Here is a 16,134-nt window from a genome sequence, read left to right as displayed (position 1 = left end):
ATGCGGCACCTGTAGCCCATTTCCTGCACACGCCTGTACACGGTGGCTCTGGATGTTTCTACTCCAGACTCAGTCCACTGCTTCCGCAGGTCCCCCAAGGTCTGGAATCGGTCCTTCTCCACAATCTTCCTCAGGGTCCGGTCACCTCTTCTCGTTGTGCAGCGTTTTCTGCCACACTTTTTCCTTCCCACAGACTTCCCACTGAGGTGCCTTGATACAGCACTCTGGGAACAGCCTATTCCTTCAGAAATGTCTTTCTGTGTCTTACCCTCTTGCTTGAGGGTGTCAATCAGGGCCGTTTCTAGGGGCGGGCGGGACGGGCGGCCGCCCGGGGCGCTGTCAGAAGCAGGGGGCGCCCTTGAGGTTAAAAAAAAAAAAAATTAGTTAAAGGATCGGGCGGCCGGCCGGCCGGCGGCGCCCCTCATGCTGAGCCTCCTGAGCGGCCGGCTCAGTGCTGCGCAGCCTGCCTGCGCTGCAGACTGCTGAGTTGTTAGTGTAGCGTGGCCGAGCTCTGTTCGGTCCGGCCCGGGGTACAGGAGCATTTGTTTCTTGTACCCGGCCGGACTGAAAGGAAGTGCACACTAAGTGAGCACTTCCTGTCAGCCGGGTACAGGAAACAAAAGCTCCTGTACCGCGGAGCGAACAGAGCTCGGCCACGCTACATTAGAGGTGACAACATTATTGACAAGGGGGAGTAGAATGAGACAGAGTGACAAGGGAGGGGGGGGGGAGTAGTAGAATGAGAGTGACAAGGGAGGGGAGGGGGGGGGAGTAGTAGAATGAGAGTGACAAGGGAGGGGGAGGGGGGGGGAGTAGTAGAATGAGAGTGACAAGAGGGGGGGGGGAGTAGTAGAATGAGAGTGACAAGAGGGGGGGGGGGAGTAGTAGAATGAGAGTGACAAGAGGGGGGGGGGAGTAGTAGAATGAGAGTGACAAGAGGGGGGGGGGAGTAGTAGAATGAGAGTGACAAGGGGGGGGGAGAGTAGTAGAATGAGAGTGACAAGGGGGGGGGGAGTAGTAGAATGAGAGTGACAAGGGGGGGGGGGAGTAGTAGAATGAGAGTGACAAGGGGGGGGGGGGAGTAGTAGAATGAGAGTGACAAGGGGGGTGGGGGGAGTAGTAGAATGAGAGTGACAAGGGGGGGGGAGTAGTAGAATGAGAGTGACAAGGGGGGTGGGGGGAGTAGAATGAGAGTGACAAGGGGGGAGAGAAGAGAGTGACAAGGGAGGGGGGGGAGAAGAGAGTGACAAGGGAGGGGGGGGGAGAAGAGAGTGACAAGGGAGGGGGGGGGAGAAGAGAGTGACAAGGGAGGGGGGGAGAAGAGAGTGACAAGGGAGGGGGGGGGGAAGAGAGTGAAAAGGGAGTCCGCAGAGCCAGACTGCAGCCAGAGACCAGATCATCTAATTGTCCTGGTGGTAAGTAGACAATGCAATATGTGTATTATTTAATTGTTTAGTTATTAATACTACATTTTGTGGACCGCACATTGCCGGCACTAAGAGAATATGCCTATTCTTGTCCGTTATTGGGGACAAGAATAGGACATGTACTATTTTTTTTCAGGTTCGGAATTGCGGATCCGGGTCCGCAATTCCGGATCTGATAAGGGGGGGGCGGGGGTGCCAATTTTTATCTTGCCTAGGGCGGCAAAAATCCTTGCACCGGCCCTGGTCACACTTACTGACGTCACGCGCCTGATCCTCCCACTAGGCGGCGCAGGCGCGTGACATACAGTGAGTGAGTGAGCGCCGCACTGCCTGCCTGTTACCGCCCGCCCTGAGCCCCTGAGCAGTGCTGATGCCTGCTGTGAGGCGAGTGATGGTCTGGGGGGGCATTAATTACAATGGGGGGATGGGGGTTATTACAATGGGGGGGGGGCATTAATTACAATGGGGGGAATTAATTACAATGGGGGGGCCACTGTGGGAGACATGAAAATGGGGGCCACTGTCACTGTGGGGGACATTAAGTTTAATAAGGATCACTATGGACATTATTTAGAATAGAGGCTGCTGTTGGTGTCATTACTCATTATAACTGTATAATGTCTGATAGGCCTAGTCCTGAGCTGAGTTATATTACCCTGCCCATGCCCTGTATAATAATGTACCCATCCCTGATACCCCTTAGTTATAATTCCCCGCTGGAGTAATATAACTAAGGGGTATCAGGGTACATTATTATACAGGGCAGGGTAATATAACTCAGGACTAGGCCTATCAGACATTATACAGTTATAATGACATCCACAGCAGCCTCCATTCTAAATAATGTCCATAGTGATCCTTATTAAAAATAATGTCCCCCCACAGGCAGGCTCTGCGGGCGGTGGCGCTCACTCACTGTACCTCACGCACTGCGTGACGTACCCGGGGGGGGGGGGGGGGGGGAGTTTTTTTGACACTCGCCCTGAGAGAAATTTTACCTAGAAACTGCACTGGTGTCAATGATGGCCGTCTGGACAGCAGTCAGGTCGGCAGTCTTACCCATGATTGCGGTTTTGAGTAATGAACCAGGCTGGGAGTTTTTAAAAGCCTCAGGAATCTTTTGCAGGTGTTTAGAGTTAATTAGTTGATTCAGATGATTAGGTTAATAGCTCGTTTAGAGAACCTTTTCATGATATGCTAATTTTTTGAGATAGGAAATTTGGGTTTTCATGAGCTGTATGCCAAAATCATCAATATTAAAACAATAAAAGGCTTGAACTACTTCAGTTGTGTGTAATGAATCTAAAATATATAAAAGTCTAATGTTTATCAGTACATTACAGAAAATAATGAACTTTATCACAATATGCTAATTTTTTTAGAAGGACCTGTATACTAAATGTATTCTGTTTTTTAGACACTTTATGCTCCTCACCCTACAAGTGTGGTGGCTAGAAAATCGGTGTAGATATAAATGTGACAGCATGCACCAACATTTTGGCGCAAGATATTGGCACAATAGGTGCTGTAAAGTTTGATCAAAATGTCTGAAGATGTAGCATACTGTATTTATCATTCAATCTGAGCTACTGTGATAAATTGGAATAGATTTACTGGTGTTATATTTAGACAGAGTCAAGTTAAACCAGATAGTCTAAAACAACCATATTTATCATAGTGGCTGTATTATAAATGTAGCGCATCCTGCTAGAAGTTGGACGCTTTTCTCTAACTTTATGCTACCTGTTGGTTGCTTACTTTCCTTAACAATGTTGTTACATATTGTTACTTATTAAAGGGGTTGTCCACCTTTTATTAAGTGATGACCAGTTCTTAGGATAGACCATCAGTAGCTGATCAGCGGTCGTCCAAAGTCAATGGGAGAAGTACTACGGTGATGAGCTCATTCCACTAGATAGTAGATGGAGCCATCTGCTTCCGTCACTGGAGCTATATCCAAACATCTGATTGGCATGAGTCCGTGGTGTTGGGCAACTGCCGGTCAGCTATAACAGGTAAACAAACCCTTTAAGCCAGGGGCGTAACTACCATAGTGGCTGACCATGCAACTGCTATGGGGCCCAGGGCAAGAGGGGGCCCAGCTGGGGGTTAAAACTTGGTCAGGACTCTACCCTCTAAAGCAGGGATGCTCAACCTGTGGCCCTCCAGCTGTTGCAAAACTACAACTCCCAGCATGCCCTAATAGCTGTAGGCTGTCAAAGCATGCTGGGAGTTGTAGTTTTGCAACAGCTGGAGGGCAGCAGGTTGAGCATCCCTGGTCTAAAGGAACAACTTTTTGCAAATGAGGCAGTGGAAAAAATTACCAGGGGTTTAGGCAGAAACCCTTCTGTCCTGTGTGGGGGGCCCTTACTTCTCTATGTACGTCACTGCTTTAAACGCTATCCCTTCTAGTGAAGCCTTAAAAAGTGTTTAAAATGCACTCAACTCCAGTTTTATTACCGGAAAGTGGCTGACTCAGAAAAATGGTTGTCAATTTCAAGACCTTTCAACTCAAACTTTACTAATCATGTCTAAGTGCAAAGAGAAACTAGACAAAAATGAGCCAGATTGGTCACAATGGCTGGTGCTGGATGATTGACCTGGAGAATCTTTAGATGTTATCTACTAGAGATGATTGAATAATTTTAAGAATTAAAAACAAATTCAGATTTCAGATTTGTGCAATTCGATTTGGGAGAATAAAGGAGAGAGCTAGGGAGAGAGAGAGAGACTTTGGGTCACTTTAGTGTCGGGCTGAATTTACTTGGACCTGTACTGGATCAGCTGGCCGGTTCAGACCCAAAACAAATTTTAAGAAATTGTCTGATTTCTCTTTTTGCAAAAGGCTTTAGCCACTTGCACCAACCTTCCTATCCACTGTCTACCTTCCTCTACACCCCATGTAGCTACACCTCTGCTGCCCCCATAATATTTATGCTGCCATAAATTTGACTAAATGGTCACTACATTCTTGTAGCACATTTACAATATATGCACACATTTCATGTATAGAACAAAATACTAAAGCTGCATTGACTTTAACAGGGAAAAGAAAAAGAAAAAATGGACGAACCCATAAATGTGAAAGTTGAAAGCTCTAAAAAGGTAAGAGATCAGATTGGTAATTCATACAGTAAAACTGCAGATAATATTACCCTGTCAATTCTTATTGCTTTATCTTTTTTAAAAAGTGATTTCTAAAAAGGTTAGAAACACATTTATCCCACATAGTGAGATGAGCAAACATCCTGTGGTTTTTCATAAATGTTCTCAAGGTTTCTTGAAATAACAAAGAAGAGCATTTCTAATGGTTTCTAAGAAAGATGCAAGAATGACACTTTACAGATTGGAAAACTAGTTGATCACCCCTACTCACACTTAAAGGGAACCTATCATGCTGAACATGGTGTTTGAGCTTCAGTCAGCATGTTATAGAGCAGGAGGAGCTGAGCAGATTGATATATAGTTTTGTGGGAAAATATTAATTATAACTTGTATATCATTCATTTAAATTCCTGCTCGTTCCCAGCTATAAAGTCCAGGAGGCGGTCCTATCAGTGATTGACAGCTGTCTGTGTATACACAGTCATAAAGGGAAGGCTGATAGGGTTCCTCCTGGATGTCAAAGCCCAGAATGAGCAGGAATTTAAGGAATAGGTTATAGGTTTTGCTGAATCTTTTCCGATACAACTATTTCTCAATCTGCTCAGCTTCTCTTGCGGAACAGTGCCTGTAGCTCATGTTACAATTTCATGGTGACAGGTTCCCTTTTCCTAATGGAGAAAATCCATCTTTAAAACAAAGTGAGCCTATGTCTGTGGGTTCGGCTTCTCTAACCCCTAGGTAATTACAATCTCTGGTGAAAGCCATGTCTGTACACCAGTAGAGGCAATGTGATACATTGAGTCCATTAACAGAATGTTATCTGTATAGTGCCACCTGTGCAGAGGGCGCGGCAGTTGCAGAGAGAGCAGATGTGAGATGGGGAAACAGCTCTCATTGTCTGAACACTGTGTAGATTAAATTAAATGATCTGGGCTGACATTCTGCTGTTTGGCCACAAGATGCCGCTGTTTCCAAAACACAGCTACCAGACTGCATATATTTCCATATTCATGAGAGGTGGAGTTACACACAGAGCATGGAGAGGAAGAGAAAGGGAGCAGCCATCTTTGAGGGAGCTGAGACTGAGGAACTATGTGAGCAGAGGATCCGACGGCATCCAGGTGTGAGAGCATCCCTCAGTGACCAGAGCGGCAGCTAAGTGAAGCTGATTGTGTCCAAGATCCTGACCAGAGTAACGAGGATTGCTTCCAGGAAAGCTGATGAGAGTTGAGGAGCAAAGCTACATACACTGCAGGACCGCATGCTTGTTGGAGAGGCATTTGCATTTCCGTTCAGAGTCACCAGCGAATGCAGAGCAGACCCGGGTCGGTAAGATTGTGCACGCACCTCATTATAGTGTTGGTGCCTAGAGACTGAGACCAGGCCTGCAGTTAATTAATTAGGGTCTCTGTGTCAGGCCTCAAGTGTTGCTAATGTTCATTGCAAGGACTCTATAACTTAAAGTGAGATTTCACACTGGAGAGCTGATAAACTTCCCACAAACTCAAGCCAGGCTGGCGTTTTGCTCAGAAGGAATACTCAGGCACGTGCTAGTTATGAGAGGGGGGAATACTGTAGAACTTTGTAAGATTGTAAGCTGTTGTGCTGCACCACAGGCTAGCCTGCACCATGCGCCCAAACAGTTATTCTTGATTTTTTTATGGGTAATAACAGGTGTGGCAGTTTAGTTGTACCCGCCAGTAGGTAAATTACCACTTTCCTCCTGCAACCATCAGAGGGCGCCGTGCTGTGCAGCACAAGGGTCTCAGCGTTTGGGCTGGGTGTATGTAAATGTATTGTATGTTCCCAGAATTTGTGGTTGTGTTTATTGCCACGTTTAAGTAAAATTATGTTTTGGCAAAAGCTGGTGTTGAGGTTGCTTTCTTCGTTCATGACTTCACTGTATCCTGGGGAGCCCACCCCGGTACACGGCTTACACAGAGACTCTAGGTTTAATGGCAACGCCCCCATTGCTCCTAGAGGCTAATTTGCATATTTTAAAACAATCATTTTTCTCAGCAATGCGGACACATAAACATGGGACCAACACAGATGCAAGAAAATTTAGACTAACACATTCAAAGTCACAGGTGCACATCCATAAAGCTATTGTGCAGACAGCAAACAAAATATGTATGGCAGCACACTGTTATACATACAAACAATAGAATCAGGGATTATTTTGGATTACAGTGAAAGCTGTGAACCGGGGTGGGCTCCCCAGGATACAGCAAAGTCACAAATAAGGAAAGCAACTTCACCACCATCTTTTGCCAAAACAGAATTTTACTTAAACGTGATAATGAACACAACCACAAATTCTGGGAATATACAATACATTTACATACACCCAGCCCAAAGGCTGAGACCCCTTTGCTGCACAGCATGGCGCCCTCCGATGTATGCAGGAGGAAAGTGTGGTAATTTACCTACTGGCGGGCACAACTAAACTTCCACATCTTACCTGTTATTACCCTAAAAAACAAGAATAACTGTTTGGGAGCATGGTGCGGGCTAGCCTGCGGTGCAGCACAACAGCTTACAATCTTACAAAGCTCTACATTATTCCCCCTCCCATAACTGGTCCTGTAGCACGTGCCTGAGTATTCCTTCTGAGCAAAACGCCAGCCTGACTTGAGTTTGTGGGAAGTTTATCAGCTCTCCAGTGTGAAATCTCTAGTTATAGAGTCCTTGCAATGAACAATAGTAACACTTGTGGCCTGACACAAGCAGAGACCCTAACTAACTACAGGCGTGGTCTCAGTCTCTAGGCACCATTACTGTAATGAGCTGCGTGCACGATTTTACCTACCCGGGTCTACTCTGCATCCGCTGGTGACTCTGAACGGAACAAATGCCTCTCCAACAAGCATCCAGTCCTGCAGTGTATGTAGCTTTGCTCCTCAACTTTCATCAGTGTTTCTGGAAGCAATCCTCATTCCTCTGGTCAGGATCAGGGTCTTGGACATGATCAGCTTCACTTAGCTGCCACTCTGTTCACTGAGGGATGCTCTCACACCTGGATGCCATCAGATCCTCTGCTCACAGTTCCTCAGTCTTAGCTCCCTCTAAGATGGCTGCTCCCTTTCTCTTCCTCTCCATGCTCTGTGTAATCCCACCTCTCATGAATATGGAAATATATGCAGTCTGTAGCTGTGTTTAGGAAACAGAATGACAGTCCAGATAATTTAATCTACACAAACAGTGTTCAGACAAGGAGAGCTGTTTCCCCATCTCACAACAGTGGTACTATATCTACTATACAAGAAAAATGGAAGCTCTTCGCGCATACATTTTTGATCAAACGTGTGTCTGGCCCATCTACCAACGTCAAGGTGACTTCTGCAGATTGGTACCTAACACTAACAGGGCCTGGGCCTAACCTAAGCCTACAATGTTCGGGGTAGTGCAGAAACCAGGTATATTAATACTCTGCTCAGAAACCCTGGGCAGAGAAGGCAGCTTCCATTTTTCATGTATAGTAGGTATAGTACCCCTGTAATCCAAAATAATCCCTAATCCCTAGTTCTTTTATTTGCAAGCAACACAGATACCTTCAGCTCCCAAGTGCACATGTAACAGGTCAGCCAGTTTCATAGGTACAAATCTGCTGACAGATGCCCTTTAAGATTTTTTAAAGTTATTTAAGATTCAAAGCAGTTTTCCATGACTTGCTTATGAAAGGATAAGTCATCAATATCAGATCTGTAGGAGTCTGAGTAGCTCCATTGCCTGGTTCAGATTGGAACTTATAAATACAGCGGATCGAGGGGGGTGCCGGGAGTTGGACGCTTAGGATAAGTCATCAGTAAGGAAGTCCTGGACACCCCCTTTAAGATTATGGTTATAGTTTATTTCCTTTTTTTGTGAAATTTACAAACAACTGTGTTTGTATGTAGGAGTTCACATGGAGGCTGATAATGGCGGCTATTGTTGGTGCTTTGGGATCATCCTTCCTATATGGTTACAATTTATCTGTTGTGAATGCGCCTGCGTCGGTAAGTACTCTGGACTTACAGAAGCTATAATAACAAGACTAAATGTGGTTGATGAGTATGCAGAGAATAAGCCTTAATTGCACATATTGTTGGTTTTGATGGAAATAATACCGCTGTGTCACAGAAAATAAAATTTTAACTAGCATAGCCGAAACATCCGTTACACATCACAGCAGAAGAACAGGGCTGGCTTCCACCAAAATGTCCATTGTTTGGTGGGCAAAAAAAGTGCTGCATGCAGTGCAAATTTTCCATATCACATGAAGAGGGCATTGGCTATTTGCTCGGTCCTCCCCAATTACCTAACCCCATACTCCGAGCCCCTCCCCCCAAACCCCAAAGAAATAAACACACCACACCACTGCTTGGATTTAATCGGCCACAGCAGCCGTTTATTTAAATACATACAAATTAAATAACATAAGTTAACCAATGACGAGGGAGGTCCTAGAAGCCCCAATAACTTAATAACACTGGAACACCTACGTCACCATCTTACCCCCAGCCGTTGAACCCAGCTCGGAGGCAGCAACTGATGGCCACGTAATTAGTTCCTACCAGCTCCTCAATGAGAGTCCAGCCCCTCCCGCGGGGCCCTCCCATCCTCAGGTACCACCATATTCCTCCACTTCAAGGACCTCCCCCGCCTCCACGACTGCTACGACACAGAAAACAACAAACATCAACACCTCCCCTACCCCCCCCTCCAACAGGGCAGGGTGGGTGGGCGTTTCGCTCCCCTGGCCGCACTGAACACTGCTCCGCCCACTTCCTCCTTCCCTGCTCCTGCCGCGCCCCCCGCTGCCTCGGCAACTCGCGCCTCCGCTGGATACCGCCCCCCGCACCTCTTAACCCTTACCTCACCTTCCCTCGCCGCCACGCCTCTTCATGCGCGTCCTCCCCCACCGCTGCGCTCCTGTCCGGCCTGACTTGAAGAGGGCATTGGCTATTTGCTCGGTCCTCCCCAATTACCTAACCCCATACTCCGAGCCCCTCCCCCAAAACCCCAAAGAAATAAACACACCACACCACTGCTTGGATTTAATCGGCCACAGCAGCCGTTTATTTAAATACATACAAATTAAATAACATAAGTTAACCAATGACGAGGGAGGTCCTAGAAGCCCCAATAACTTAATAACACTGGAACACCTACGTCACCATCTTACCCCCAGCCGTTGAACCCAGCTCGGAGGCAGCAACTGATGGCCACGTAATTAGTTCCTACCAGCTCCTCAATGAGAGTCCAGCCCCTCCCGCGGGGCCCTCCCATCCTCAGGTACCACCATATTCCTCCACTTCAAGGACCTCCCCCGCCTCCAACAACGCGCAGCTTGACCACCTCAACCCTGCGCGTCCCCCCACATACGTAACGCTATTTCCACACCACTCTGGAGCCCCAGAGACCACAGATCCGTCCCCACCGCATTCAGGTGCACGCCATCAGCCCTCCAAAATGCACCCTCACCTTTCTCCAGCACCTCATGCCGCACCACCACCCGGCCATTACGCGCCATAAACCGGCCCACCGCCCTATTCACCTTTATTCCGCGCCTTATTAAGCCTCTCCACCGACCTCGCCTCCCGCCAAACCTTCCGCGGAACAATGTCAGACCAGACCGTGATCACCCCCGGAAACAAAGCCCAAATCCTGATCAAGTCGAACTTAATATCACGAACCAATTCCCTAAAAGGCCGCTTACCCAAGTCATTCCCCCCCACGTGCAAAACCAACACGTCCGGGGGACGGTCCAACCGCACAAAATGATGCACCTCCCTCATCACCCCGCCCCACAACATACCTCTCACCCCTAACCACCGGACCGTAGCCAACTCCGGACTGAAACCCAACTGTCGCCCACTCGGCCGCACATCCGCTCTGATCGCACCCCAAAACACATAAGAGTGCCCCAAAATCCACACCAACGCCGCCGCCGTCCGACCTGTAAACACAAAAGAACATAATTAACACCAAACCACCACCCCAATCCCATTACAACAAAGCAGGCCGCACATAAGATTTAAAAACGCACCGACTCCCACCGCCCAATCCTCCTAATCACTTCTTCACTGGCGCCCAGCCTAGCGGCCTCAGTCGCCGCACCAATCCGGAACGAATGCCCAGAATAATCCTTGACCGGCACCCCCAACGCCCTCAAACACTTCCGAAAGACCGCCAGAAATTGAAACCTAGACAAAAAGGAACCATCCTCATGCCTAAGGAAAGGAACACCGTCCCTCACCAGGCCCGCCCCATAAGACCGCACACACCGAACTGGGCACATAATACACCCCGGAACCGAAAACAACATGAAACGACGCCCCCTGCCCTCCTGATCCGTTTTCGACCTGCGAATCCGAACGGACAACCTGTCCCCCAACAACTCGATATCCTCACTCCTCAGCCCCCCCGCTCGACGAACACTGTCACACACCAACTCCCCCAAGCGAAAGGCGCCAAAAAACGCCAACGCAAACGCAGCCCTAAACAGCCCCAACTCCCACCCGGAACTGCAAATCCCACTCAACTGGTCACCCATCCGCCCCAACAACTCAAAAGACACCGGCCTCCGACAATCCGGCCCCCTGCCCGCGCCCCTCCGCCAACCCTTCAAAACCTGCCGTACCAAAAATTCCTTTGTCAAATCCCGCAGCCCACGCAGCCGGAAACCGAACGCGACCCCTGCAATAAAATGGTTCACCTTCGACACCGACCACCCCTCGCCCTTCAGCTGTCCCAACAATATCAACAACCTCACATCCCCATCACCGCCCCCAGCCCCCCAAGCCCCGTTCCAAGACTCCCAGATCGCCCACGCCTTACCATATTCCCTCCACGTACCCGGACTCAACGAATCCCTCAACATCCCCATCACCTCTCCTCCAAGATCCCCCACAGCCACGACGGACACTCCAGACCCACCGCCTCCGCTTCTGGCGCTAGAAGCCGGAACCGCTCCCACTGTGAACGAGAAAGAGAATCCGCCACTGAGTTAGACACACCAGCCACATGCTCCGCCACCACCCACACATTAATAGATAAGCAGCGCAACACAAAAAACTGCAACAGCCGCACCACCGGCGGAGAAGATGCGGACAAACTGTTGATAGCCTGAACCACCCCCAGATTGTCGCAATGAAAGCGCACCTTCCTGTTCCCCAATCTCTCCCCCCACAACACCACCGCCATCACAATGGGAAAAAGCTCCAACAAAGCCACATTCCTCACCCACCCCCGACTGACCCACGAGTCCGGCCACACGCCTGCGCACCATTGACCCTGGCAATAAGCCCCAAAACCCACCCCCCCCGACGCGTCAGTATATAACTCCAACTCCACACTATCACACAATTCCTCCATGACCAACGACCTACCATTGTACTGACCTAAAAACTCCGCCCACACCCTCAAATCCCCTTTCAACTCCTTACGCAACCTGATAAAATGATGCGGCGCTGACACCCCTGCCGTAGCTGCGGCCAACCGTCTACAAAAAATCCTACCCATTGGCATAATTTGACAAGCAAAGTTCAATTTGCCCAACAATGACTGCAACGCCCGCAACCTAATCTTCTCCCCTCCTATGGCCCTGTCAATCTCCTGACGCAAATCCACCAACTTATCCTGGGGAAGTCTGCACTCCATCCGCTCCGTGTCTATAACAATCCCCAAAAAACACAATTCCGTCACCGGACCAACTGTCTTCTCCCGCGCCAACGGTACCCCAAAACGCGCAAAAACTGACTGCACCGTGTGCAGCAACAAAGAACACACCCGTGAATTCGCCGCCCCCAAACACAAAAAATCATCCAAGTAATGGATAACAGATGAACAACCGGAAACCTCCACCACCACCCATTCCAGAAACGAGCTAAAAGTCTCAAAATATGCACATGAGAGAGAGCACCCCATCGGCAAGCACCTATCCACAAAATACTCCCCATCCCAAAAACAGCCCAACAAACCCATGCTCTCCACGTGCACCGGCAGCAAACGAAATGCCGCCTCCACATCAACCTTAGCCATCAACGCCCCCTGCACCAACCGCCTTACCCATCTCACAGCCGCATCAAAGGACGTATAGACCACCGAACAAAGTTCAGGAGCTATACCATCATTGACCGACGCCCCTTTCGGGTAAGACAAGTGATGAATGAGCCGAAACTTATTCGGCTCCTTCTTCGGCACCACTCCCAGCGGAGACACCCTCAACCCCGGGATCGGCGGTTCCTTGAATGGACCCGCCATCCGCCCCAACTCCACCTCCTTCCACAGCTTCTCCGTCACCACATCCGCATGATCAAGCGCGGACCTAAGATTCTTATGAACCATAGGCCCCGCCGTAACAACCGACGGAATCCGAAAACCAAAACTAAAACCATCCCCCAACAAAACAGCCGCAACCCGATCCGGGTACCTATCTAGGAACACCTGCATCTCTTCCAACCGCACCGGCGTCCGTCCCCTTTCCAGCGCCATCCCCGCCCCTATTCCTGCCCCCTTTGAAGCAACGGTTGGCGCCATGGGCCCCCCCACACCCCGTGCACTCGTGCTTAAACTTGCACTTGGCCCCAAATCTGCAATTTCCTTCGTTAAATAGGAAACACAACCCCTTTGCCGACGCCGCTGCCAAGGCACCCGGGGAAGACCCCCCGGACTCCCCCCTAAAGGACTGCCCAGTCCTGGGAGCCGCCGTCACCCTCAACCACAACCCAATGTCCTTATGATCCCATCGGATATCGGGCCTAACCGCCTTCCGCTGCCGGAACTGCTCATCATACCGGAGCCAACCCATACCCCCATAAACCCTATACGCCTCCCCAATCGCGTCCTGGTAGCAAAACAGCGCCGAACAACAATCCGGCGACCGCTCCCCAATGACACTCGCCAATATGGCAAACGCCTGCAACCAATTAGCAAAAGTACGCGGGATCAACCGATGCCGCCGCTTATCCTCATCCTCCTTCTTCCCCTCATCCTTCCTACCCCTATCCAGGTTAAACCGTTCCAACGGAAGCAGCGAGAATATCTCCACATACTCCCCCTTCCAAATCCTCTCCCTCACCTCCTGTTTCAAATGAGCCCCCAACGGCCCCTCAAAGCAGACGTACACCTCCCCGCGCGCTTTATCATCCAACCTCTGCACTTCCTCCTCTCCCCCCGCCTGCGTTTCCACTGACACCGCCCCCCCCACAACCCCCGGCGACCCTGCCACGGACCCTGGTACCACCCCCCACCCCGGCAACGGAGACCCCGCACCCGCCCCCATACCCGATAACCAACCCGCCAGACCCCCCAACAACTGCCCCAAACCCCTACCAAACTCCCCCATGGACCCCCCCCCCCAGGAACCGGGAAACCCTGCGCTAACATGGAGCCCCACGCAATCTCACCAGGCACCGCGGGCGCTGTGACTCCCGCTGCCGCAGATCCTGACTCCCGCCGACCGGACACTTCACCGTCCTGGATCCTGGACGTCGACGGCTGTTCATCCCGGACCACCTGCACGACCCTCTGCACAACACTGGACGGGCCCCGGGCGAAGACCTCGGCGCCCCCCACGGCAAGGGGATCCTCATCCGCGCTGCTCCCATCTTCTCTGGACCTGCGCCGGCATCCGTCACCACCCAGCGCAGCCCGAGGAACCACGACATCGTCCAGAAGCCGAGCGGACCGCCCGCTTAAGGAGGGACAGGGCCGGCCCGCCGTTCCCGGTCCGGAATCCACCAGCACCGCCGCAGGGAGCGGGGGAAGGGGCGTCCCGCTCCGCTCAGGGCCCCGCCGCGTGACGGGATTCCTTCCACGGCGTGAGCGACTCGCAGTAGGCCGAGCGGCCGCTCTCCGCCGCGAAGGGTCCACAGAGGGGCTCCCTACTCGGCGCCGGGCCCGTGGGGTGACTTCAGGGCTTAGGCGCGCCGGCGGAACCCCACGCCGCGGCCGGGCAGCCCGAACTGTGGGGGAAATCTCAGGAGCAGGGGGCACCAAACAGGCACCAACCGGCTCCTGCAGCCAGCCAGGCCCCCGCACCTCCGCCTCACGCCGCAACCGCTCCAGCATGGCATCCACTGATAGGACAGGCGCCGACATCTTGCCGTCCGTTTCGCTCCCCTGGCCGCACTGAACACTGCTCCGCCCACTTCCTCCTTCCCTGCTCCTGCCGCGCCCCCCGCTGCCTCGGCAACTCGCGCCTCCGCTGGATACCGCCCCCCGCACCTCTTAACCCTTACCTCACCTTCCCTCGCCGCCACGCCTCTTCATGCGCGTCCTCCCCCACCGCTGCGCTCCTGTCCGGCCTGACTGCAGAAAAATGAAAAACTTTACTCATATATTGAAAATCATTACCTGATATCGCTACATGAAATCAAAAATATCTATTTGTTGTCATCTGATAACTGCTTAAGAGCTTATGCACACGACCGTATGTATTTTGCGGTCCGCAAAAAACGGATCCGCAAAACATATAGATGACGTCCGTGTGCATTCCGTATTTTGCAGAACAGAACAGCTGACCCCTAATAGAACAGTGATATCCTTGTCCGTAATGTGGACAATAATAGGACATGTTCTATCTTTTTGCTGAATGGAAATACGGACATATAGAAGCGAAATGCACACGGAGTAACGTCCGTTTTTTTTGCGGACCCATTGAAATGAATGGTTCCGCATATAGTCCACAAAAGAAACGGAACGGACACGGAAAGAAAATACGTTCGTGCGCATGAGCCCTAAGGTATATCAGATGTAGAGGGAGATTACACAGGTCATTCAATGTAACCCTGAAACAAACATCATTTTTAAATTAATTTTGGCAATGTCTTATTTAATTGTCCATGATATTTTTTCATACTAGCCACTAAGTATCACAATAGACTCACATTTCTTGTTTTGTAAAGATAATATTTGTGTGCAAATGGGAGCAGGGTTAGCAGTCATCTCATCATCATCAAAGTCTAGGATTACAAAGAGAGCAGGAGGTAGATAACACAGGATTACACCATTGACCATAGATGATTGATACACCTCCTCCTTCTTCCTTATCCCTGCATAAAGACCTTTGTAAAGGTCGTAGAGCATGTCCACAACAGTAGCTTGTTTTCTGACTTAAAGGGAACCTGTCACGTTGAACATGGTGTCTGAGCAGCAGGCAGCATGTTATAGAGCAGGAGGAGCTGAGCAGATTGATATATAGTTTTATGAGAAAAGGTTCAGCAAAACTGGAAATGTATTCATTTATTTTGCTTCCCATTCTGGGCTTTGGAGTCCAGGAGGCGGTCCTATCGGTGATTGACAGCCTTCCCTCTATGACTGTGTATACAGAGAGCTGTCAATCACTTATAGGATAGGACGGCCTCCTTGTCTCCAAAGCCCAGAATGAGCAGGAATATAAATGTATAAAACGCAAGTTATACAGAACCTTTCCCCATAAAACTATATATAAATCTGCATATCACAGAAGAATGAAAACCCTTTAAAATATATGTTTTATTTCTGCAAACAATAAGAAATAAGCAAAACCATCATTCCATAATGGAGCACATCCCTGGCCCGCACTGTGCTTATAAAGAGGACCTCACTCTATCCAAACAAGGTACCAGTAGCTCGC

At 50.0% G+C, this 16,134-nt stretch overlaps 1 protein-coding gene across 3 annotated transcripts in view; it reads left to right on the top strand.

The window, feature by feature from the left end:
* SLC2A9 (solute carrier family 2 member 9) overlaps positions 1 to 16,134 on the top strand; it is a 1,019,898-nt gene that overhangs the window by 78,456 nt on the left and 925,308 nt on the right. For all 3 annotated transcript variants that reach the window (XM_044296370.1, XM_044296363.1, XM_044296352.1), the window contains exons 2-3: positions 4,473 to 4,532; positions 8,432 to 8,530. In XM_044296370.1, coding sequence (XP_044152305.1) covers positions 4,491 to 4,532; positions 8,432 to 8,530 — 141 coding nt within the window. In that variant the 5' untranslated portion in view covers positions 4,473 to 4,490. The remainder of the gene's footprint in view (positions 1 to 4,472; positions 4,533 to 8,431; positions 8,531 to 16,134) is intronic.

Source organism: Bufo gargarizans, chromosome 1 (assembly GCF_014858855.1).
Source record: "Bufo gargarizans isolate SCDJY-AF-19 chromosome 1, ASM1485885v1, whole genome shotgun sequence".
Lineage (NCBI taxonomy): Eukaryota > Metazoa > Chordata > Amphibia > Anura > Bufonidae > Bufo > Bufo gargarizans.
The sequence above is the reverse complement of the archived record's forward strand: the minus strand, read 5'-3'. Positions and strand labels throughout refer to the sequence as shown.